At 41.9% G+C, this 25,647-nt stretch overlaps 1 protein-coding gene across 3 annotated transcripts in view; it reads right to left on the bottom strand.

Moving 5' to 3' along the window:
- DDC (dopa decarboxylase) overlaps positions 1-25,647 on the bottom strand; it is a 126,382-nt gene that overhangs the window by 79,501 nt on the left and 21,234 nt on the right. For all 3 annotated transcript variants that reach the window (XM_042474619.1, XM_042474621.1, XM_042474620.1), the window contains 3 exons: positions 17,302-17,521; positions 5,140-5,253; positions 2,666-2,785 (listed from right to left, as the gene is read on the bottom strand). In XM_042474619.1, the coding sequence (XP_042330553.1) occupies positions 2,666-2,785; positions 5,140-5,253; positions 17,302-17,502 (435 nt within the window). In that variant the 5' untranslated portion in view covers positions 17,503-17,521. The remainder of the gene's footprint in view (positions 1-2,665; positions 2,786-5,139; positions 5,254-17,301; positions 17,522-25,647) is intronic.

The raw sequence follows: 25,647 nt of genomic DNA, 5'->3' as shown, positions 1-25,647 counted from the left end.
TCCAATGAGGAACAACTTAGCAAGCTGGGGATGTTTAGCCTGGAGAAGAGAAGGTTAAGAGGTGATATGATAGCCCTGTTTAAATACTTGAACGGATGTCCTATTGAGGAGGGAACAAGCTTGTTTTCTTCTGCTCCAGAGAACAAGACCGGGAGCAATGGATGCAAGTTACAGGAAAAGAGATTCCACCTCAACATTAGGAGGAACTTCCTGACAGTAAGGGCTGTTCAGCAGTGGAACACACTCCCTCAGAGCGTAGTGGAGTCTCCTTCCTTGGAGGTCTTTAAACAGAGGCTGGATGGTCATCTGTCAGGGGATTCCTGCATGACAGGGGTTGGACTGGATGGCCCTTATGGTCTCTTCCTACTCTACGATTCTATGATTCTATGATTCATAGAGGTGGATGTTTGGCAAGGAGTGGGTTGTACCTCATGGCAGCTAGCAGGAATGCTTTTGCTAAGTCTGAAAGATCTAATCAGGAGTGCTTTAAAGTGAGTTATGTGGGGATGGTGGACACTGTTCTGGAGGGCAGGGGTTCATCTGGAGATGCTGGAACTAATAGCCCAAATGTTATACAGAGAATAAGGCAAAAAGCACAAGAACCCAACAGTGGGAGGGAGAAAACCTTTAAAAGGCAGATAGGAGGAATGGCCAATGGTCTTTATATGTCTCTATACTAACGCACAGAGCATGGACAAAAACGGGATTAATTTGAATTCTTAGCATAGCAAAGCAAATATGATATAGCAAATATGACATCAGTGAAATATGACATCAGTGAAACCTGGTGGGATGAGTCTCATGATTGGAATGTAGTAATAGAGGGGTGTAACCTATTTCAGAGAAATAGACCTAACAGGAAGGGAGGTGGAATAATATTGTACATTAGGGATGTGTATACCTGTCAACAGATCCATGACTTAAATCCTGGAAGCCAAGTTTAGAGCATCTGGGTAAAATGTAAAGGGAGGGGGCAGCAGGAATGTGGGGAGGGGCTTGGAGGATCTACTACAGGCTTCCAAGCCAAATTGAAGAATTGGATTATGCCTTCCTAGAGCAGTCTGGAGAGGAGAGATATAGTAGTAATGGGGGATTTCATTTATCTTCATATTTGCTGGAAGTCAAACTCTGCCAGAAATTTAAGGTCAAACAAATTCTTCACTTGCCTTGCAGACAATTTCATTGTCCAGAAAATGGAAGAGGGAACAAGAGGATCAGCTACTTTAGATCTGATTCTAACCAGTACTGATGATCTGGTTAATGAGATGGAAGTGACAGGATCTTTAGGGAGGTTATCACATGGGGCAAAATTAGAAGTTTAAAGTGGTCCCAATGCAGGGTCATCCAGTGTTCAGGGACCAATTTGGAGCTGCTTTTCACATGACACTGCAGCCTATCAGAAGAAAATCTAGGTTGAATGTGAGGTCAATCTGGAAAGAAGTAAATTTGCAAACTACCAGATTCACTTGTCCTTTTCCTTGCAAATAGGCTGCTCTCATGTAATGGCTGCTGTGTAATAATGCAAGGCCTCTGCTTTCCTGATTTCCCAAGCTGCCTTGCTGTCCCTGGGAGAGACTTCTGAAAGGGATATACACAGACTTCCCTCGCCCAGTTCTCTCTTCCTCTAATGGAGCCTCTCATTTAGGGCAGAGCTGCTGGTGGGAGAAGAAGGCAGAGGGAGGGTGTTTTGGAGGGAGAAATGGAGGACATGTCCTGGAAAAGGAGGGTATCTGGGAGGCTCAGCCCTCACTGGAACCAGGCACATTTATGGACTTGGGGGGAGAGAGAGAGAGAGAGAGAGAGAGATGTCAGAGAGAGGGATAAGTAAGTGGATGGATAGATAGATAGATAGATAGATAGATAGATAGATAGATAGATAGATAGATAGATAGATAGACAGACAGACAGACAGACACACACATAAGAAAGATGACAGAGATAGATAGGTGGCTAGATGGATAGATAGATGATAGATAGATGACAGAGAGAGAGAGAGATGGCAGAGATAGATAGATCTTATTTTAATTTCCCTGCTTCTATTGAATTATACTTTAAGCTCATTAACAAATAACTAATCCCATCAAGTCTTTCTAATTCATTTCTTATCACTAGTCCAGGCATGCTGGGATCCAGTGCCAGCTATTTTAAATCCTCCTCTCTCCTCCTCCTCTTCTGTTTTTGTTTCTTTTTTTGGTATGGACAACAAATCTCATTTCCATTGTCTGAGATCATTAAAAATGGTGTCTTGTGGTGATGCAGGAATCTGGAAATGGGATAGTTCTCTCTCCCTTTTTTATATCTATTTGCCTCTTCATCCTCCTTTTCAGTCACTCTAATCTATTTCCTTTCCCACCAAGCTTTCAGGGTTGTTGTTTTTCCCCAACCCTACATTCCTTGGCCACAGAACTGTTTGATGCAGGCTCCTTAGAAATGCCCACCCAACCCCCTTAACACTTGCCCACCCCAGAAATGTCTGCTATTACCTCACTTTTCCATAAAGAAGCTGGTGTTTTGGCTAAATAAGCCAAATAATGATGACTCAAAAATAGAAAGAATTATGATGATATACTTAAAAGACACTTGTTTTGAACATACATACTAGTTTTGATACAATCTGAACAGAATATATGACATCTAATAACTAAATAAAAGCAAGTTGGTTTACCTGGATCACCCCACCACCCTGTCCATTCTTCTCAGCCAGAAACTGTGGCGGCAAATTGATCATCTTGCCTAGCCAATCCAGCATTATTGTCTCAAGTTCTGTACATACTGGGCTTGAAGCCTAGAAAGAGAGAGAAACCAAAACAGGAAATTTTTAAAATGGTGGTTTCTCTTATAACACACAAAACCATTGTTTCAAGCAAAGAAATTTTAAAATGTATGTACTGGGTTTAGGAAAACCTCAGTAAAGCAGCTCCTTTTTATAAAATCTTGTTACACTTAAAATCATAGAAGCATAGCATTGGAAGAGACCACAAGGGCCATCCAGTCCAGTTCCCTGCCATGCAGGAATTCTCAATCATAGCATACCCACCAGATGGCCATCCAGATTCTGTTTAAAGACTTCCAAGGAGAGAGGCTCCACCATTCTCCAAGGAAGTGTGTTCCACTGTCAATCAGCCCGTACTGTCAGGATGTACCTGCCTAGCCCCTTTCCTCCTTGTCCTCTGTACATCTGAAAGTTTTTTTTAGTTGCATCAGAACTGGGAGGCTAGTGAGGGAGGGATGGAGAAACAGACTTTCAGTGGCAAGGTTGCAACAGTGTGTCTGTGATGTAATGCAATAAAGCTTGAGCAACAGGTAAATTAAACACCATCTGTCTTCAGAATCCCTTACTGCACATGCTTGAAAAGCCAAACAAAGGGAAAGAGAAAAACCAAGCAAGCCTCCCCAGCTCCCCCAGCATATTTAAAAACATAAATCTATAAGTTTGGCCAGAAATTGGAAATCATAAGAAAAATGGAGGCTGTTGACATGGGGGAAGCATATTGTTAAATGCCACCAAGTTGGCTTTGTTGTTTATCACACGGAGGTTTTTGCAGCTCAGATCTGGGGTGACTCCTGGTTCAGCTATGCAAATTCATGTTATAATGAGAGTGTTCTATCACACCTGGTTGCCCTTCCATTGTCCTTTCAAATCGAGGGGGAATTGAATCCAAGGCAAGTCACGTGATGCGGAGTCAAGCAAAGCAGAGTGCAAATTGTATTACCACACCAGTGGGATTCAACTATTCGAATTGGCACCCTTGCGCATGCTCAGTGGGGGTCTGAACGCATCCTGACCTTGTACGTTTCTGGGGTGAAAAGGGGCGCAAGTTCTTGTTCCCTGTTTCGTGTAATTGTGTGATTGCGTGAATATTTGCCTCATGAATATTTCTGTGTCTTCTTTATCCCCCTTTTTTATCTTCCCTTCCATTTTAGCAATTTCAGCACACAGATAGATAGATAGATAGATAGACTTATCTAGAAACAGACATATCTGTATATTCACATTCACGCAGATACACACATGTATATATTCCAAAAAAATCAGTTGCCCTGAAAGTTGCCGTGAAAGTGAAAGGACCACCGAAAGGAAATGGGGGGAAATTGCAGTGCTGCATCATGGAAAATTCGCAACCCAGGGGGGTTGTGGTAGTGTATCAGAGAAGAAGCAAAGTTGCATTCCACACCAGACCAATTCAGAGTGAAATTGAAGTGAGCTTGAAAGCCAATTCTGTGGATTCACTTTTTTCCGAATTCATCAAAATGAGGAGTCACTTTGCATTCACTGTGGAAGCACCACGGAAGGAGCTCCCATATAAAGGAATCGCGTCTGATAACACATCACGTTATTGCGCTCCAAGTAGTCTTGGAGGAAACTGATTATCTAGATCCATTTCAAACTGGCTTTAGGACAGGATATGGAGTGGAGACTACCATGGTTGTCTCAGCTGATGACCTTCGTCTAGGCATTGACAGGAGTAGTGTGACTCTGTTGGTGTTCCTAGACCTCTCAATGGCTTTTGATACATGACATCCTCTTGACATCCTCTTGAATCGCCTGAGAGGGTTAGAAATTGGAGGCACTGCATTGCAATGGTTCCGTTCCTTCCTCTTGGGCAGATTCTAGAGGGTGATGCTCAGGGACAGTTGTTCTACAAAAAAGAGATTAATTGTGGTGTCCCTCAAGGAACCATCTTGATATTCAGTATATATATGAAGTTGCTGGGAGAGATCATAAAGAGGCATGGGGAGAGGTGATCATGTTCTTCTGAAGTTTGTAATACAATTGGAAAGGAGAAGACAGGCATGGTCAGACATGCATTCTAGGCTTTAGGAAAGCTGATTTCAGTAAATTTAGGGAAATACTGAGGGTGATCCCATGATCAGGAATACTAAAGAGAAGGGAGTTCAGAATGGATGGGAGTTTCTCAAAAACGAGATACTGGAGGCACAATTTCAAACTGTTCCAAAGAGGAGGAAAAATGGAAAGTGTCTCAGAAACCAGGATGGATGACTAAAGAACTTTCAACTGATTTATTTTATACAAATAATTGTAATAAACCGAGTCAAAAGCTTTGTAAACATCTAATTTAATTAATAATACTTATTTTTATTTTGTTTTGTATGGTGTAGCATAAGGAACTTTCTTACCCAAGAAAAGCCGATGCATCCAATGCCTGTAGACAGCATGTCAGCCAGAATTGCTGGGTAAGAGTTGGCAGTAGGGAAGTAGGCAAAGAAATAAGGACTATGCCAGTGAGTCACCTGTGGTAAATAAAAATAAGCTATAATCAGGATTAATTGCCCCTGGTTATGCAGAAAAATATGATATTTGCAACCCATTTCAGTGGTCCCCAAACTCTGCCCTTTAAGGGACTTTGGACTTCAGCTCCCAGAGGCCTCAGACGTTTTGGCCAATAGTCTGGGATTCTGGGAGCTTAAGTCCAAAATCCCTTAAAGAGCACAGTTTGGGGAACACTGCTAGGCTATGAATGTTTGCTTGTTCTTACTCTAAGACATATGGGTTCAAATTAAAATTGATTGTGCATTCACTAGAACACCCTTTGCAAACAGTATTACGATAGCTACACAAAATTAATAGCACATCAGAAATAACTCTGCCAACTGTTCTTAGTGAATAGGAAACATTGCTGTTCATAATAAAAACTAACTTTGCAAATACTGCATTTCTAACATTGCTAAAAGCTAGCAATTCCAAACTAGATTGAAATTCATGGTTAATGTGGTTTAATAATTTTAAACAATGTATTAAATGGACCACACTAACTATAAATTTGAACAATTAGTAAGCAGAAAATAAAAGTAGTAAAATGAAAAATTGGCTACAGAATAATATGCAGACATCTAAGCATGTTAATAAATAATGTTTGGAATTCTTTGGGTGTTGTGATAACAAAAGATCATGGGAGGACACTGTTATTCTAAATTTCACAAGTTATCATGGTTATACACAGAAGCAAGTGGACAAAATACAATGGTATTTCAGAACTAAAGTTCTTGTAGTTATTCAGGGAGTATACCTCTATATACGGAAGAATAACCAAAATCAGTAGGCTATCCAATTGCTGATGTCTATAACTATTAAGGATCCACTAGAAACAGCAGCACTATCTTGTCTATTACTTTAATAGATACCTCTGACTTTACAAGCAACCATGCTATGGGAGTGCATTTATAATGTTAATCAGTCTTTTTAGATACTGTATTTTTGCTGCCCATCAAAAAAAAAAGTTCTTTTCTTCAAAGAATCTTGTATGTTTTCATAAAGTCTGAGTTTTTCAAAATTACATTATATCCAGAAACTTTAAAGAGACGTTATTGATTCTAAAATGATATCATATGTGTAAAATATAATTTAATTTCACAAGGAGGAATTAGATTAGGAGTAATTTGCATGTGTTACCTGATCTATTGGGTCATTATTAATGTTGATGTTGGAAAAATATAATCATAGAGTTGGAAGAGACCACAAGGGCCATCCAGTCCAACCTCCTGCTGTGCATCTCAGTCAAAGCATCCCCGATAGATGGCCATCCAGTCTTTGTTTAAAAACCTCCAAGGCGGGAGGCTCCATCACTCTCCAGTGGAGTGTCTTCCACTGTCTAACAGCCCTTACTATCAGGAAGTTCCTCCTAACGTTAAGGTGGAATCTCTTTTCCTATAACTTGCATCCATTGTTCCGGGTGCTATTCTCTGGAGCAGAAGAAAAAAAGCTTGAATCATCCTCAATGTGACATCCTTTCAAATATTTAAACAAGGCTATTATATCATCTCTTAACTGTCTCTTCGCAAGGCTAAACTGTTCCCTAAGTACCGTCTCATAAGGCATGGTTTCTAGACCCTTCACCATTTTGGTTGCCCTCCTTTGGACATGCTCCAGTTTCTCAACATCCTTTTTGAATTGCGGTGGCCAGAACTGGACACAATATTCCAGGTGGGGTCTGACCAAAGCAAAATAGAGTGGCACTATTACTTCCCTTGATCTAGACACTATACTTTTATTGATGCAGCCTAAAATTGTGTTGGCTTTTTTAGCTGCCGCATCGCACCGTTCAACTTGTGGTCTACTTGGACTCCTAGATCCCCTTCCCATGTAGTTTCATTCAGCCAGGTGTCACCTATCCTATATCCATGCATTTAATTTTTCTGCCCTAAGTGCAGTACCTTACATTTCTCCGTGTTGAATTTCATTTTGTTAGCTTTGACCCAGTTTTCTAGTCTATTTAGGTCATTTTGAATTTTGATCCTGTCCTTTGTGGTATTAGCTATTCCTCCTAATTTGGTGTCATCTGCAGATTTGATAAGTATGCCCCCAATTCTGTCATCCAAGTCATTGATAAAGATGTTGAATAACACTGGGCCCAGGACAAAGCCCTGTGGGACCCCACTGGTCACTTCTCTCCAGGATGAAAAGGAGCCATTGTTGAGCACCCTTTGTGTTCGGCTGGACAACCAATTACAAATCTATGTAATAGTTACCTTATCTAGCCCACATTTTACTAGCTTGTTTGCAAGAATGCCATGAGGAATCTTGTCAAAGGCCTTACTGAAATCAAGATATATTATATCTACAGCATTCCCTTCATCTACAAGGCTTGTAATTTTATCAAAAAAAGAGATCAGATTTGTCTGGCATGACTTGTTTCTCTGAAACCCATGTTGACTTTTTGTGATTATGGAATTGCCTTCTATATTTTCACAGACTCTGTTTAATGATCTGCTCCAGAATCTTTTCTGGTATAGATGTCAGACTAACTGGACACTAATTGTTTGGATCCAATTGTTTTCCCTTTTTGAAAATGGGGACAACGTTTGCCCTCCTCCAGTCTGCTGGGACGTCTCCTATTCCCCAGGAGTTCTCAAAGATGGCTCCGATATTACATTTGCCTGCTCTTTTAATACCCTTGGATGTAGTTCATCTGGTCCTGGAGACTTATATTCGTTTAGCTTAACAAGGTATTCCTGTATTATCTCTTTACTTATTCTATGCTGAATTTCCCCTATTCTTTCCTCTGCTCCTTTATCCTCAAGTTGAGCATTTTTTTTTCTGAGAAGACTGAAGCAAAAAAGGTTTTGAGTAATTCTGCCTTTTCTCTGTACCCTGTTAGCATTTTGCCATCTTCTCCACGCACTTGCCCTACCATTTTCTTCTTCCTCTTTTTGCTGCGAACATACCCCAAAAAGCCCTTTTTATTGTTCTTAACCTCTCTAGCAAGCCTGTTCATTTTGCACTTTAGCTTTTCTGACTTTACCCCTACACATGCTTGCTATTTGTTTGAATTCCTCTTTGGTGATTTTCCCCCCTTTCCATTTTTTTATACATGCCCCATTTAAAACTTAGCTCCATTGAAACTTCTTTAGTCATCCATCCTAGTTTCTTGAGACACCTCCCATTTTTCTTCCTCATTGGAACAGTTTGAAATTGTCCCTTCACTATCTCCCTTTTGAGAAACTCCCATCCATCCTGAACTCTCTTCTCTTTTGGTATTTCTGACCCCTAGTATTTCCCTAAGTTTACTGAAATCAGCTTTCCTAAAGTCTGACTATGCCTGGCTTTTCCTTTCCTCTGTATAACAATCTCCAGGAGAACATGGTCACTCCCACCTTAGGATCCCCCCAATTCATCCCTGTTGGTTAGGATGAGATCTAAAATAGCTGATCCCCTGGTTGAATCTTCCACCTTTTGAACAATGAAATTGTCTCCCAGGCAAGTGAGGAATTTGCTAGACCTTGAGGTTTTGGCTTTGTTTGACTTCCAGCAAATATCAAAATAGTTGCAATCTCCCATCGCTGCTACATCTCTCCTTACTGAGTGTCATCTGTTCTAGAAAGGCATCATCCAATTCTTCCATCTGACTTGGGGTCTATAGTACACTCCCAGAATAATATCCCTGTTGTTTCCCTCCCCTTTAATTTTTATTCAGATGTTCTCCACCTGGCTTCCAGAATTGGTTTCTTGGATTTCTTCACTGGTGTAAATATCCCTGACATATAATGCTCTTCCTCCTTCTTCCCTGTTTAGCCTGTTTCTCTTAAAAAGGTCATAAAGAAAAAGAAAAAGATTAAGGAAAAGAGCCCTCCCTCCAGTCCATTTGCCTTGGTCCAGGCCTCAGAGGGAGAGATGAATGCTGGACCTGATCACCTCCCCATCACCATTCCCTTCTCCTTTTGTGTTGTGTCTTTTTAGATTGTAAGCCTGAGGGCAGGGAACCGTCTGTTATCCTCTCTGTTGTAAGCCACCCAGATTCCCAGTGATTGGGCGGCATATAAATAAATCCTATTATTATTATTATTATTATTATTATTATTATTATTACCCCTCTATTTCTTCATTCCAATTATGAGAATCATCCCACCAGGTTTCAGTGAGGTCTATTATGTCATATTTGCTTTGCTGTTCTAGGAGTTCAGGTTCATCCTGTTTATTTTCCATGCTCTTTACATTAGTGTAGAGACATCTAAGGGCCCATTCACACTACCTTTTACCCTGGTTTTGAAATTGATCCTTCAACGTGAAGTTCATATTGGCCCCAACTCTGTCACAATCCAGTTCAAGGCATGCACAAGGAAATGCCCTTTAGCCCAGAGTATCAAGATTCGGGCTAAAATTCGTCTTTTCTGAAAAAGCCCAGGTTCCACAAAATCGGAACTTGCCCCCGATCATGATTGGGGCAAATTCAGGGAGGGATTAAGGTCAGAGGGTGGGTAGAGGGCAGAGCATTCCCTCCCATCATCGGAGGAGGAGGAAAGAGCCAAAGGAAAAGGGGGAATCTGGCAGGAGGCATACAGGAGGCTAAAAGGGGAATGGGGGCTGCAAATGGCTGTCAGAGGGAGGGCAGGGGTGAGTGGAGAAACTGATGGAGATGGAGGAGGAGGAGGAGGAGGAGGAGGAGGAGGAGGAGGAGGAGGAGGAGGAAGGAGCCAGGGCAAGTCAGAGGGAGGGGAGGGTTGGAAGGAAAGAAAAAGAGGAGGATTGCCAAGGGAAATTGGGCTGCGGGGCCAAGCCGGAGGAGGGAAATCAGGCTGCAGAAGGAGCCTCTTTTATTTTTGTAGATCTATGCACATGATTTTTTGGGTCACATGTCTGTGTGCTTGCTTGTGCTACTTTCATTTCCTCTTGCTCCTGGATTATTATTATTAGTGTTATATGCGGATGCTACAGTCAGAATGCCTGTGCTGCATTCCCCTTTTATTCCCAATTGATTCCATGGGTCAGTTGGAACTGACAGGTCACTCTCTCTCAGCCTCAGTGGAAGGCAATGGCAAAGCTCCTCTGAAGAGAATGTAGCAGGAGGAAAGAGGTCAGTTCAGATCAGGTCATAGGCAGGACATGAACGGAGCTCGCATCAGGCACCTTTCCCCTCCCCCCCCCCCTTTTTTATATTTTTTAAAATTATTTTTGACAAAATATGCACATGTTTTTTACTTGAGACAGATATATAGATGAATAGAACGTGGCTAGCTGCTTGTTCCCTTTCCCTTTCATTTGCTCACCTCCAGCAAAGGGGAAATGTTGCAAAGGGCAAGACTTGCGAATGAATGCTACAGTTCGAATGTTACATTTGTTGCTCTTGTCAATTTGGCAAACTGGCAAAATGATACATGCTTTTGCTACTGTCTCTAAGGAATTCAGGGGTAGCCCTGAATTGCTTTTAAGAGCAAAAAAGAATGCATGGCAATCACATCCTTTTTTTGGCATTTCTGAGGTGAGGAATTTATTATTATTATTATTATTATTATTATTATTACATGTTTAAGAGGCATTCTGAGGTGGCAAGTAGCGGGAGATACAGGATGCATTAGCTTGCATTTTGGGGTTGAAAATGGGGCCAAGGGCAGATCATAACCTGCGCTGACCCAAATGCCCACAACACACACACACACACACACACACACACACACACAAAAGAGGTTTTTAAATTTGACAAAATGTGCACATTTTGGTGCATTTTGCGCCTGGCTCCTTAAAAAAAAAGGAGGGGGGAAGCACACTTCCGATGCCCCAATGAGTGCTGCAAACATCACCTATGGCGGTTGCTTGATTGACAGCAGGCACCTTCATGTTAAACCTGATTTCTGTAAGAAGGCATTTGGGTTAAAATGCCCCTCATTTTGTAGTGGGCACTTGCTTACAGAGAGATTCGGGAGCCCCCCCCCCCCCCACCCGCCCCCCCCTCCCCAGGGAAAAATCGCCAGTGTGAATGGGGCCTAAGACCATGGGTCGTCCCCACTTGCTGCCTGTGTAAGGTTTTTTGCCTCTCACTGTTGGATCCTTGCAGTATTTTGCTTGTTCTCTCTATAACAGTTTGACTATTATCTCCAGCCCCTGATGAACTCCTGCCTTCCAGAATGCTGTATCCCTCCCCCACATAACTCAGTTTAAAGCTCTCCTATCAAATTTTGAGACTATTGGCAAAAATGTTTCTGCCAACTGGTGTAAGATGCAACTCATCCCTTGCCAGAAGCCCCCTCTCATGGTACCACAGCCCATGTTCGAAGAATCCAAATCGTTCTTGGCGGCACCATCTGTGGAGCCAGTTGTTTACATCTGCTATCTTCCTCTCCCTTCCTGGACTTTGCCCTTCAACTGGGAGAAGAGATGAGATGACAACCTGTGCATCCATTTCTTTCAGCCTCCTACCCAGAGCCTCATAGTCTCTTATGATAATCTAAAGGCTTTGCCTTGCAATATCATTGGTTCCCACATGGCCCAAAAGAAAGAGGTAACAGTCATTAGGGTTGACAAATCATGTCAGCCTCTCTGTCACATCAGGGATCTTTGCCCCAGGGAGACAACACACCTCCCGAGACATCTTGTCAGGCCCACAAACCACCGCTTCGGTCCCCTCAGCAAGGAGTCCCCTATGGTGACTACTAGCGTCCTCCGAGGCTTAGCAGCAGCTGTTTCTTGTGCTGATTCTACAGTGATCTACTGTACTTTCACTGAGAACTGTCCCTGCTGCTCTCCTTCATCGTCGCTGTTAAGGAAAAGAGCTTCAAATTGATTTTGTAGCTGCAAGCTCCCAGAACGATCCCTGGTGTTCCTAGTTCTGTGTATGAATTCCACCAACGGTCTAACTGCTGTGTATGTGTCCTCCTGCCCAGAAACTTCCTCCATGTATTCCCCAACCAGGACAGTCCATTCTTTTCTGTCCAAGAAAACTTCTTGCTCCCTAATATGCAGAAGGGTAGATATCCGGGCCTCCAGCTGCTGGACCTTTCCTTCCAACAAAAACCCATGCATAGGACAGCTTCAAGCTGTGTTCAGGGCATGTGTCATGTGCCCTTCCCCGCTGACGTAGTACAGAAAAATATACTATGTTTGTTTAGTGTGCATATTTTCATTTGCACATTCACGTATATTCATATTTTAACATTTCATAAGGAAACAGCATCATTCAAATTAGAAGTTTTATTTAAGTCAATTTAGCATTTAACTAAGTGCATGTGCAAATTTTACACAAAGTTTGGGAAGAGGGAGAGGAGGACGAAGGATCAGGGCCTTCAAGCCTTGTCTTATGCCCCTCCTGGGGGTCCTGCCCCACAATTTGAGAACTACTGATTGAAGTCATTGATTTAAAAAAAGATTGAAGAGTAAGGGCCCTAGAACAGAACCCTAGGGTACAGACTCAAGATCTCTTTCTAGTTTAAACTGCAGTCATTGATGACATCTCTTTGATCATGGTATTCCAACCAATTATGGATCCATCTGATAATGTTTCAATCTATTCCATATTTAATCAGTTTGTTAGTCAAAATATCATGTAGGACCTGCACTGAAATCCAGATACATGATATCTACAACTTTTCCACCATGTACTAAACTAGTGACCTGTGGGTTGTTTTTTGTTTTTGTTTTTGTTTTTGTTTTTTTTTTGGTTTTTTGTTTTGTTTTGTTTTGTTTTACAGATATTAGATTAGTTTGGAAGGATTTATTTTTGACAAATCCATGCTGGCTTCTACTAATCATCAAAACCCCTGCTAAAGAAGCCCTCCTTAGGACCCCTGCTTAATAATAACTATAGGCCCATCTCGCTGCTGCCTTTTTTGGGGAAGGTGATCGAGAGAGCAGTCGCTTTCCAGCTTCAGTCGATCTTGGATGACACCGATTTTCTGGACCCATTTCAAACCGGCTTCCAGGCGGGCTATGGAGTTGAGACTGCCATGGTCGCCCTAGTTGATGATCTCCGTCTGGGCATGGACAGGGGGAGCGTGTCCCTGATAGTGCTCTTGGACATCTCAGCGGCCTTCGATACCATCGACCATGGTATCCTTCTGGGACGCCTGAGGGAGTTGGGAATTGAGGGCACTGCTTTGCAGTGGTTCCATTCCTACCTCTCGGGCAGATCCCAGATGGTGGAGCTGGGGGACTGTCGCTCCGATAGGAGGGCCCTGACATCTGGTGTCCCTCAGGGAGCGATTTTGTCCCCTATGCTATTCAACATTTACATGAAGCCGCTGGGAGAGATCATCCGGAGACATGGGGCGCGGTGTTATCAGTACGCTGATGACACCCAGATAATTTTCTCTATGTCTCCGACTGATGCAGTAACTAAGGATGGCATCTCTCCTCTAGATGCCTGCTTGGCGTCAGTAATGGGCTGGATGAGGGAGAACAAACTCAGTGTGAATCCAGGGAGAACAAACTCAGTGTGAATCCAGGGAAAACTAGGTTCCCCAGTTTCGGGTGGTGAGATCTGTCACCCGGTCCTGAATGGGGTCACGCTCCCCCTGAAGGACTCGGTGCGCAGCTTGGGAGTACTCCTTGATTCGTCACTCCAGCTAACTTCTCAGGTGGATGCGACGGTCAGGAGTGCTTGTTATCAGCTACGGCTGATACGCCAGCTGCGTCCCTACCTGGACCGAAAGGACCTTGAATCTGTTGTACATGCTTTGGTAACCTCTCGATTGGACTTCTGCAATGCACTCTACATGGGGCAACCCTTGTACCAAACCCGGAAGCTGCAATTGGTGCAGAACATGGCAGCCAGACTGGTCGCTGGTAGTTCCAGGTCGGACCATATAACACCTATTTTAAAAGACCTTCACTGGCTGCCTATTCGCTTCCGAGCTCAATACAAGGTGTTGGTTTTGACCTATAAAGCCCTAAATGGCTTGGGCCCAGGGTACTTGGAGGACCGCCTCTCCCCATATAATCCGCCTCGCACACTCAGAAGTTCCGGGACTAAATTGTTGGAGGTCCCTAGGTCCAACTTTATACGGACCTCACAGAGGGCTTTTACTACTGCTGCCCCTTCACTCTGGAATAAGCTCCCTGCAGAGCTTCGCTCCGCCGCCTCATTAGCTGTCTTTAAGAAACAGCTGAAAACATATCTATTCCGGCTGGCCTTCCCACCTTAGATTGTCTGTTTATTTTCTTGCCCTCTTTTTCCCTTTCAACCCCGGACCGATGTAAACTTCTTCTCCTTTTTCCTTGCCCTTGACATGTATATTTTATTGTTTTCCTGTTCCCGTTTTTGTAGTAATGTTTTTAACTGTTATATTGTATTTTTATCCTGTATTGGAATGTTTTAAAAATTCTGTAAGCCGCCCTGATCATATCTATGGAAGGGCGGGGTAGAAATAAAATTTATTATTTATTATTATTATTATTAACAGAGAAGATTTTCACACTTTCCTGCAACGCTGCTAAAAAGTCCTCCAAACTGAGCTAAAAGTGAGAAGAAGCCCCTGTGTCTGAAAGCCTAGAATGCTCCTGAACTGCCATGGAAATGTGCCTCCCTCCTTTGTGTGCCTGAGAGGAATTCTTCTGGAAGCTAAGTTTCTGTTAAGAGGAAATCTGCTTCCCTTGCAACGATCTCCAATCTGCAGTTTTAAACCATTAGACCTGGTCCTACTATCTGGGGCAGCAGAGAGCAGGCCTGCCCCCTCATCTCTGTGACAGCCCTTAAGGTGTTTAAAAAGTGCAGTCATGTTGTAATGCCTTGTCTCTTATCTAACTAAAGAATACACTTAATGGAGGAAACTAAAAAGAGTTTATTGAAAAGATCAACACAGTAGGACATCCTTTACCAAATCTGAGTTAAAATGCTAAGTTTCACTTCTATACTCACTCTAGGTTCACTTCTCCTGCCTTTACATTCCAGCAACATGAAGAGCCATGTACTACATGACCTTGGTTCACACACAATTCTTTGCAGCTGCACACCTTCCTCCTCTTATACCCAAATTCTCAACATGACTACAGCATGGCAAAGCAGGCTTTAACATGACAGAGGGAAGCCATGATTCTCACACATGTCACCCCTCAGTATTCTCTTCACCAAAGTGAACAAACCTAGCTCCTTCAACCTTTCCTCATTACAAAAACCCAGCATGGCTTTCTCAAAGATATGGCATGCAAGAATAAATAACCTCGGTTTAAAATAGAGTTAGAAAATTGGTACATCTGGAGAATGCCGTGAATATTGTATATCTTGATTTCAGTAAGGCTTCTGACAATGTTCCCCATGATATTTGTGCGGACAAGATGGAAAAATGCATGCTAGACGAGATTACCATTAGGTGAAATTCTAACTGACCAAGTCCAAATAATGCTCACCAATAACTTCTTTTCAACCTGGAAATGTTACTAGTGTGGTGCCTCAGGGTTCTGCTCTGGGCCTGCTGTTGTTTAACATCTTTATATACAATGTGGATGGTGGAATAGAGAGCATGTTTATCAAACTTACAAATGGCACCAAATTAGGAGTGTTAACTAATATCCCCGATGAGAGGATCAGAATTCAAAATTATTCAGATTGGAGAATTGGGTCAAAACTAACCAAAGTATTTCAACAGGGATATACAGTTTGCCCTTCTTATACATGGATTTTTTATACATGGATTCAAGCATCCATGGTTTGAAAACGTTCAAAAAAAGTATAAATTTCAAATATCAAACCTTGATTTTCCATTTTTATAAGTGACACCATATTGCTATGTCATTATATTTAATGGGACTTGAGCATACATGGATTTTGTTATCCACGGGGCATCTTGGAACCAAACCCCAGCATATAACAAGGGTCCACTGTATATGAAGTTGACATTTAGACAGGAAAAATGAAGAGTATAAATATAGAATGGGTAGCACTTGGGTTGTCAAGTGCAAAATGTTAAAAGGATCTAGGGTCTTAATAGAGCTAAATAAGAGGCAACAGTGTGATGTAGCAAAGAAAAGAAATGAATACAATTCTAGGATGCATCAACAGGAGCATAGTGCCCAGACGCCACTTGGAATATTGTGTCCAGTTCTGTGCATCAAAATTCAAGAAGGATATTGACATGCTAGAACAGTGGTTCTCAACCTGTGGGTCATGACCCTTTTGGGGGTCGAACGACCCTTTCACAAGGGTCACCTAAAGCCATCGGAAAACACATATTTCCATTGGAAAACACAAATAATGTTATGGTTGAGGGTCACCACAACACGAGGAACTGTATTAAAGGGTCGCAGCATTAGGAAACATGGCCAGAGGAAGGTCAAAAAATAGTGAAAGGTCAGGAAATCAAGTCTTGGGTCTGTTTAGTTTGGAGATGAGATGGCTTAGAGGTGACATCTTTAAATATGAGAAAAAAACTGGCATCTGAAAGGTGGAGTAACCTTATGGAGTGGAACATGAATTAATGGATTGAAATTACAAGAAAAGAGATTTTATCTAAATATTAGGAAGAACGTTTGCTGGCAAGATCTGTTCAACAGGGTCACAGACTGCCTCAGATGGTGATAGTGTCTCCTCCTTTGGAGATATTTAAACTGATATTGGACTCCTCTCTCTCAGGAAGGCTTTAGTTTTCTATTCATGCATGGCAAAGGGTTGGACTAAATTACTCTTGCAGTCCCTTTCAGCTCTATGATGCTGTAATTAACTGGGATGAAACAGATGGGCATTCAGGAGTGGGCAGAAGCTGCTTCCATCCCAATTGCCCCAGAGCCATGGTGAGCACATACCATGGCCCCAAGGGCACCTCCTGCCACAGTCCCAAATGGACTGTGGCAAGGAGTGGGGGAAAGCCACTTTTTTGGGGGGGGGCTGGTTTTGGGCTGACTTAGGCAGCCTCAGGACAGCTTCCAGGCACTCTGGAAGTGTGTGTCTTGTAAATGCCAGGTGCCCAGGTTGGCCAGAAGCTGCCCCCAGCCTGTCTGTTTTGGGTTTTTATTTACATTGTGCCTTTTCCACAAAACAGGGACCTTAACTTTGCTACAAAGATTGGTACACATGTGCCCACATGCATACACTGATCAAAGCTCCTTTGCATTCTACTACTAGATATTATTATTATTATTACCCCAGGCATAATGATCTTCTCAACATCTTTAAGGATGTCTTCATATATTTCAGGTTCCTCAGGAGCAGAATGTGGGAGAAGAGGCCTCAGATAGCCAGGCTGTACATCAGGATAGACCTGCCTTTTCTCTATCTTCTCAAGATAATCAGCAATATAGTCCACCATCTCTTTCCCTCTTTTTCGGAACTCTGAAGCATCCATATCAAGATTTCAGAACAATCTGAAAGAAAAAAATTGACAGGTTTTAAAAATGCAACCCTGAAATTGGCTATTTTCCTTATAAATGAACCCTGATACATACATACAAACAAGCAAACTATATGTTTTCTGGCAGATTTGGCAGACCTGCAATACCCTAAATGTGAATGTTGAGATGTAGATGTGGAGTCTAATGTCTTGTGGTTTCCAGCTTCTGAGAAACAACAAAAACAATTAAAGGTGTAAGAACAGAGCCATACTGATATTTTCTAGGAATTCAGCAAATTCTATAAATACTTATACATATCGTAAGCTAGATGTAACACAGCCACTAGTGAGTTTATAAAACCCTTCAATATTAAGAATTGGAGGAGACAAAACAGGTGATGGGTAAATTGAGGCCATTCAAATCTCTGGGTCCTGGTGGCTATTCAGGTGAGTTTTACAAACTTCTTAGTGTGGAATTATCTTCCCATTTATTCCATCTATTCAATCAAAATTTAGATGGGGGTCTTCCACCTCATAGTTGGCACACGGTCAAGAATCACCCCCATTCCGAAGAGACAAGAAAAGAACACACACACACCCATTTAGACCAATAGTAGTATTGAAACAAGTTGCAACATTATTTACATCTATCATGGCTAGCAGGATAAACAAATTTAATACAGTCTAATTCAGACCTTTATGTCTGACTCAGTCCACAGGGTCCTTAATTTAACTCATTATGCATCCAAAACAAAAGCCCTGTTAGCCTTTCTATCATTAGATGCTCTGAAGGCATTTGACAGGATTGAATGAAATTTTCTTTCAGGAGTGTTGAAGGAAATGAACTTTGGAGATGAGTTTACTACTACAATAAAACATCTCTACAGGCACTCAGAAGGAACAGTGCTGGTCAATGGAATAGACTCAGAATCCTTTAGCTTACACAGAAGCACCAAACAAGGCTGTCCACTGTCATCACCACTTCTCTTTGCGATCTATATAGAACCATTATCTGAAATTATTAGATCAAATTTGAGTGTGTTAGGACTTCAGATAAATGGCCATCCTCACAAAATAATGATGTATGCATTGGTTCAGAATCCTGAATCATCTTTCCCAGTCCTAAAAAGCATGCTAGATACTTCTGGGAAATTCTCAGGGCTCAGGATTAATTACATCAAATCCAAAATAATGTATATGAATGCCTCTCAATTAGATCAAGAAAAAATGTAGTGTATTTCTAATTTACAAACATGTCCTTCTGGATTATCCTGTTTGGGCATTCTCATCACAAAGAATTTATCTCAGCTGACCCCTAGGAACTATAACCCAGTCAATAAGTAGATGAAAACTAAAATAAGGGAATAGAAAAAGCTGAACTTCTCATTTCTTGGTCTTAGTAAAGATGTTTCTAACCCCATGATTGTTCTTTGTATTTCAATCTATTCCTATTAGTCCAGCGCCACATAAATATAAGGTTTGGGGGGAAATGATTACCAATTTTATATTCCTAGGTAAAAACCAGATTTCCCAAAATGGCCCAATTCATCAATGCTAAAGAAGGTGAATTGGTGATTCCTGAACTCTATGCATATTTTCATGCTTTTCAACTAAACTAATTATCCTAATTTGTCATAGAATCACATTCCACTAAATGGGTTCATATGGAACTAGAGGATAATAATTCTTAATCTTTTCTATTCAGAATCAAAGAAAGTTGAGAGAGATACATAATCCGTTCCACAACAATTCTATTCACATATGGAAACAATGGGCACCCTTAATTGTCCCTGATCTGACCAATCTGTCCTTTTTAGCACATCCCAGCTTTTATGTGACAGATACATTAGCAGTTTGACACCACTTTAGCTGCCCTTGGCTCCCACGGTGACCGGCTGTCCTAACCGCAAAGGAGGAGAAGGCACTGCAAAATGTAGGGCTTTTAAGTAAAATGGAGGACATGACCAAGTAAAAGCTAAAACCCCTCATATAAATATAAAGTCATGCTTCTTAGTGATGCTCAAAAGGGAGGACATTTTTGGAATTCCTCCTGGTCAGAAAACTAAAATGTAAGATATAGCACAGAAAAAGAGGACATCTGGTAATCCTGCTAGTTCCATGCTATGGAGCCCTGGGATTTGTAGTTTGTTGTGGCTCCACTGCTCTCTGAGAAGGTGAAATCTCCTCCAGAAACCCAAATCCCAGAATTCCATAGCATGGAGCCAGGGCAATTAAAGTGGTATCAAACTGCATTATTTCTGCAGTGTAGATGCAGCCTATGAAACAAGGATGGGAATGGCTTCAGGGCAAGAAAGAAAAGACAGATAGTAGGCACACCATTTACAGTGCTTTAGAAATAAACTATAACAACAACAACAACAACACTAAGAGTGGGCAAGCCACAGTCTTTCAGCCTCAAAGGAAGGCCATGGCAAAGCTTCTCTGAATTCATATTGCCAAGAAAACCCCATGGTAGGTTTGCCTCAGGGCAAAACAGATCTCCTCCTCTTCCAGGACATGTCCTCATTCCAACCTTCTGTCCAGGAGGTTTTCTAAAACATCCTCCATTTTGAGCATGACTAAGAAGCATGCATTTACATTTCTAGGAGTGTTTTGAGCTTTCCTTGAGTCCTGTCCTCCCTTTTTTTTTAATGTCTTCCATTTTGTGGTGCCTTCCTTTGCGGTGAAGACATCTGGGAAAAAGACCAAGCTTTTAAAGTGGATTGTTGGAGCCAGTGTGGACTAGTTGTTTGAGCGTTGGACTATGACTCTGGGTTTAAATCCCAGCTCAGCCATAGAAACCCACTGGGTGGGGGCATCACACTCTCCCGGCCTCAGAGGAAGGCCTCTTAATCATATCACCTCTTAATCTTCTTTTCTCCAGGCTAAACATCCCCAGCTCCCTAAGTCGTTCCTCATAGGGCATGGTTTCCAGACCCTTCACCATTTTAGTCGCCCTCCTTTGGACACCCTCCAGTTTCACAACATCCTTATTCAATTGTGGTGCCCAAAACTGGACACAAAATTCCAAGTGGGGCCTGACCAGAGCAGAATATAGTGGCACTATTACTTCTCTTGATCTAGACACTATACTTTTTTGATGCAGCCTAAAATTGCATTGTTGTTATTATTATTAACCTTTATTTATAAAAATTTACACAGCGCTATACATACAATCTTTTTTATTAGACAGTTCTCTGCCCTTAGGCTTACAATCTAAAAAGACATGACACAAATGAGAAGGGAGTGGTGGTGGGGAAGGGGATGAAGTCCAGTGGTTCTTCTCTCCCTCTGATGCCTGGACCAAGGCAGATGGACTGGAGGGAGGGCTTGGCTTCTTCCAGGCAGGCCTCCTGAAGCTAGTCTGCCTCTTTCTGCCTCAAGATGGAGGCTGAGGGGAGGGCTTGTCTTCTTCCAGGCAGACAGTTGGAGCTAGCCTGCCTCTCTCTCCCTAACATTGGCCTTTTTAGCTGCCGCATCGTACTGTTGACTCGTGTTCAACTTGTGGTTTACTTGGACTCCTAGATCCCTTTCAAATATAGCTTCGTTCAGCCAGGTGTACCCTATCCTATATCTGCATTTTATTTTTCTGCCCTAGGTGCAGTACCTTACATTTCTCCATGTTGAATTTCATTTTGCTAGCTTTGGCCCAGCTTTCTAGTCTATTCAGGTCATTTTGAATTTTGAACCTGTCTTCTGGAGTATTTGCTATTCCTCCTAATTTGGTGTCATCTGTGAATTTGATAAGTATGCTCCCAATTCTGTCACCCAGGTCATTGATAAAGATGTTGAATAGCACTGACCCCAGGACAGAGCCCTGTGGGACCCCACTGATCACTTCTCTCCAGGATGAAAGTCCACAGAGGACACCCAACAACTCAACATTGAAATGGATAACTTGGGAGTGGACACAGAGGGGGAAATCAGAGCCAAAGTACCCTCTGAAGAGGCCCGACAGCTGGCAGCCTCCACTCCCACAGCAACAGGGAGAGATGTGTGGCACCCTTTGGAACCAGAGAGAGAAGGCGGGCCATGTGGTGGTCAGCTTGGGGTGCAGGGGTGTCTCACTCCCTCAGGTTGGGCCCTATGGAGGACCTAGATCTGGATTTCCTTGGTGGAAATCATGGACATCCTAAGAAGCCAGCCCACCGGGACCGGTGGAGGAGCTGGTAGGGCCACGACTGGCAGGGCCGCAGCATGTGTGACGGCTCCCCCAGCACCACCGCCAACTGACCTCATGCAGGATCCACAGGCCCGAAAACTAGGAGTTTGGTATGATGGGGACGCTCAAATGTTGCCATACTTTTTGTCCCAGGTAGCTGGTCATATGCAGGAGTGGGGGGGACACCTTCCCCAACAATGTGGCCAAGGTGAGTTGTGTGGCTAAGCATCTCCAGGGAGAAGCAGCATTCTGGTTGGTGCAGTTGTTTGACTGCAACACACCGGAATTGCAAAGTCTGCAGGACTTCATGATTGCCTTAAGGGCTCGGTTTGAAGACCCTTTCAGAGCTGGTCGAGCACAGGCTGCATTAAAGACCCTGGATCAGGAGGCCAGATCAGTATCGGAGTATGCTGCTCAATTGCCAGGGCTTTCTGAAGGGATGAAGATCCAATACAGTGGTACCTCGGGATACGAATTACCCAGCATTTGGTTGGAATCGAAAAATCAATAGGGATTTTATTGTCGGGTTACGAACGTTTTTTCGGGTTACGAAAAACGCCGCGCTGTTTTAAATGGAGCCGCGGCAGAGCCGCGCTTTTTTTCCCATAGCGCCTATGGCAATTCGGTTTTACGAAGGTTTTTCAGGTTACAAATTAGACGCGGAATGAATTAATTTCGTAACCCGAGGGAGCACTGTACTTCAAAGACAGGTTGCGGCCCGAAGTACTACACTGGGCCCTGATGCGAAATAAAGCCCCTACAGCAACTGAGTGGATACAACTTGCTGGGGAGGCTGAAGTCAGACAACATGAAGTGATGGCAGCAATGCAAGAGAGAAATAAAAATTCTAAAGGGGGCAAATCCAAGACCTCCTCTCTCAAGCAGAGGGCCAAAGGCAAAGGTAGTAAACCAAAAGAAGGGGAGAAGGAAAGACGCATGAGGCTAGGCTTATGTTTGGGTTGGGGAAACAAAGGGCACCTAATTGCCAACTGCCCAGAGAAGATCGGCGGACAGCCAGGAACCACCCCAAGACCCCCCTTTCCACTGCCAGCAAAAGCAGGAAAGGACCACCAGGGAAAGGGGGGAGTAGAGATCAAGGCTTCCAAGTAGCAACCCAGGAGGGGAGGGGGTTGCCTGACGATTGGACCAACAGTGATGAGGACCAAACCAGCGGACCAGCTTTAAACGCCGAAGGCCTGCTTTAGACGGCGGTGACAGGCAGACCAGGAGCAGACCCAGTCGCAGTCCCATAGTGAGTGGGGGCATCCCTTTGTGTACTCTAACCACCCAAGTAATGGTGGGGCAGGGCCAAAAGGCCATAGAACTCAACGCAGCCATGGACTCGTGCCGCACCAGATGTTTAATTAAACCCAAGGTGGTCAAACAACTGAGGATCCAGACTAAAAAACTGGGAGCCCCCATTCCATTTTACCAGATGGATGGGACTCTGATGGGGTGCCAACCCATTCAAGAACAAACTGCAGTTGCATGGTTTGGGGTGAAGGAACACTGGGAAAAGATCCAGCTGGTGGTGGAACCCACCCACAAATATCACCTCATGCTTGGCATAGACTGGTTGCACCATCACAATCCTGCTATTAATTGATGACCCAGACAACTGGTGTTTAATGATCCAATATGCCAAGAACAAGGATGCCCCCTATCGCCCCTTTTATTTTTGGTGGTGATTGAAACTCTAATTAGAAAAATCAAATCAGATAATGAATTGAAGGGGATAAGAATTAAGAAGCATATATATATATTAAATAAAAGCCTACGCAGACGATCTGCTTATAAATTTAGAAGATCCTCTAGATAAGGCAGAAAAATTAATGAAGACTCTAGAAGACTTTGGAAATATTAGTGGCTGCAGAGTGAATCTTCAGAAATCTGCGATTTTAACAAAAAAATATGAATAAAGAGCAAAAATCAAAATTATTTGTTTGTACCGGAATTGAAGTTAAGGAGAAAATTAGATATCTGGGGTTAATAATCTCAAACAAAACAAATGAACTCTTTGGAAACAATTATAATACCCTATGGAAAAAAATTAAAAACGAAATTAATAATTGGAATAGATTGCACCTCTCCTTCCTAGGGAGGATAGCTGCAATTAAGATGAATATATTACCCAAAATTCTTTTTCTATTTAGAAATCTCCCAATTACAATTTCAGATAAAATTCTCAAAAATTGGCAAAGGGACTTATCAAATTTTATTTGGGAGGGGAAGAAACCTAGAGTCAAATTTAAGGTACTACAAGATGTGAAAGAATTAGGTGGGCTTATGGTTTCAAATATCAAATTATATTATGTGGCCAATTGTTTATTATGAATTAAAAATTGGATTAATCTGCAAGATAGAGAATTATTAGATTTAGAAGGCAAAGTCCTCAAGTTTGGAATTCATGCTTTTTTGTTATATAATAAAGAAAGGGCTGACCACTCTGTTACAAACCATTGCCTTAGACATGCGCTGTTTAAAATTTGGAAGAAGTATAAAAGTAGGATAGTTATGGGTTTTCCAAAATGGGCCTCTCCATTAGAAGCAATCTATAGAACAAAAATGAACAGGGAAGGAGATTGGATCGCTTAAGAAGACCTGGTGGAATTTAAGGGAAAAGAGATAAGGGTTAAAACATGGAGCGAATTATATTTACAAGGTTTTGAGTTAAATTGGTTTGAATACCAACAAATATACTCTAAAGCACAGCAGGACTTAAATACATGGGAGAAAAAAGAATATGTATCAAAATTGGAGAAACTCTTGTTGATTAAAGGAAACCCAAAAGGTCTGGTTGGAAAAATATATAAAGTACTAATAAGTTGGGACTCAGAACAAGAGACAATCAAGGAATCAATAATTAAATGGGCCAGGGACTGTGGACGTATAATTAATCTAAACCAATGGGAGAAAGCATGGAAACAAAATATTAAATTTACGAAAGCTCAAAATCTTAGAGAAAATTGGTTTAAGATGTATTTTAGATGGCACTTGACACCAGCAAAATTGGCCAAAATATATAAAAATACAAACAATAAATGCTGGAAGTGCAATAAAGCAATAGGTTCTTATTTCCATTGCTGGTGGTCCTGCGGCAAGGCAAAGAAATTCTGGAAAATATAGTAACTGAAATTAATGAAATCTTAGGAATTAATCTGAAACTCAGTCCTGAAGCCATGTTACTAGGAATGTTTGATGGTAATATAGAGAAAAAACATGAATTTTTTTTAATGTGTATGGTCTCTATTGCCAGGATTTTATATGCAAAGAAATGGAGATCGAAAGCACTTCCTAAGCTAGAAGATTGGTCTGTTTACCTATATGAAATGATGCAGATGGATAAATTATCCTGTCAGATAAAAGAAGATTCTTGGGAAACTGTCTCGAAAGATTGGTGTAAAGTAATCGATTGTATTAAGAAGAAATTGGATGAAATAATTCTAGGATAATATCAGTTAGATATGGATCAATGTATAAGTGAGAGATAACGTGGGTATAGTAGCTTAGAAAATATGTAATATAAATTAGATACAATAGTTTTAAAAAATCTTTTGTTCTCTTTAAGTGCGGGAAATTGGAGATCAAGTTGTATAAATTGTACTTGTCAATTTTGCTGTTCGAAGTGAACAGCTATTCTTTTTTTCTCCCCCCCCAGCTAAATCTTATATGTAAATATGTATTTAAGCAAATCCAATTTTTGACCCAGTACTTATCCTTTAGAACTGATATTTGATATATAAAATTGCAGTATAGAGGGTAAAGGGTTATAAGAGAGGAATAAATGTAAATAATCAAAAATGGTGGAAGTCAGTTTTATTGTGAGAAGAGAGATGTTAGATTTGCAAGATTGGAAAGATGTGCAGAAGAGGAAGAGTCAGTAGAGGAGGAGTGTAAGAGAAACAGAGGTTAAGTATGCGGAGAAGGTAAGAGTATGTAGATAGAAGAGAGAGAGGTAGAGTGGATTATGAGGTATGGATGTGAGAAGAAGAGCTTAA

This window comes from Sceloporus undulatus, chromosome 6 (assembly GCF_019175285.1).
Source record: "Sceloporus undulatus isolate JIND9_A2432 ecotype Alabama chromosome 6, SceUnd_v1.1, whole genome shotgun sequence".
NCBI classification, from domain to species: Eukaryota; Metazoa; Chordata; class Lepidosauria; order Squamata; family Phrynosomatidae; genus Sceloporus; species Sceloporus undulatus.
The sequence above is the reverse complement of the archived record's forward strand: the minus strand, read 5'-3'. Positions and strand labels throughout refer to the sequence as shown.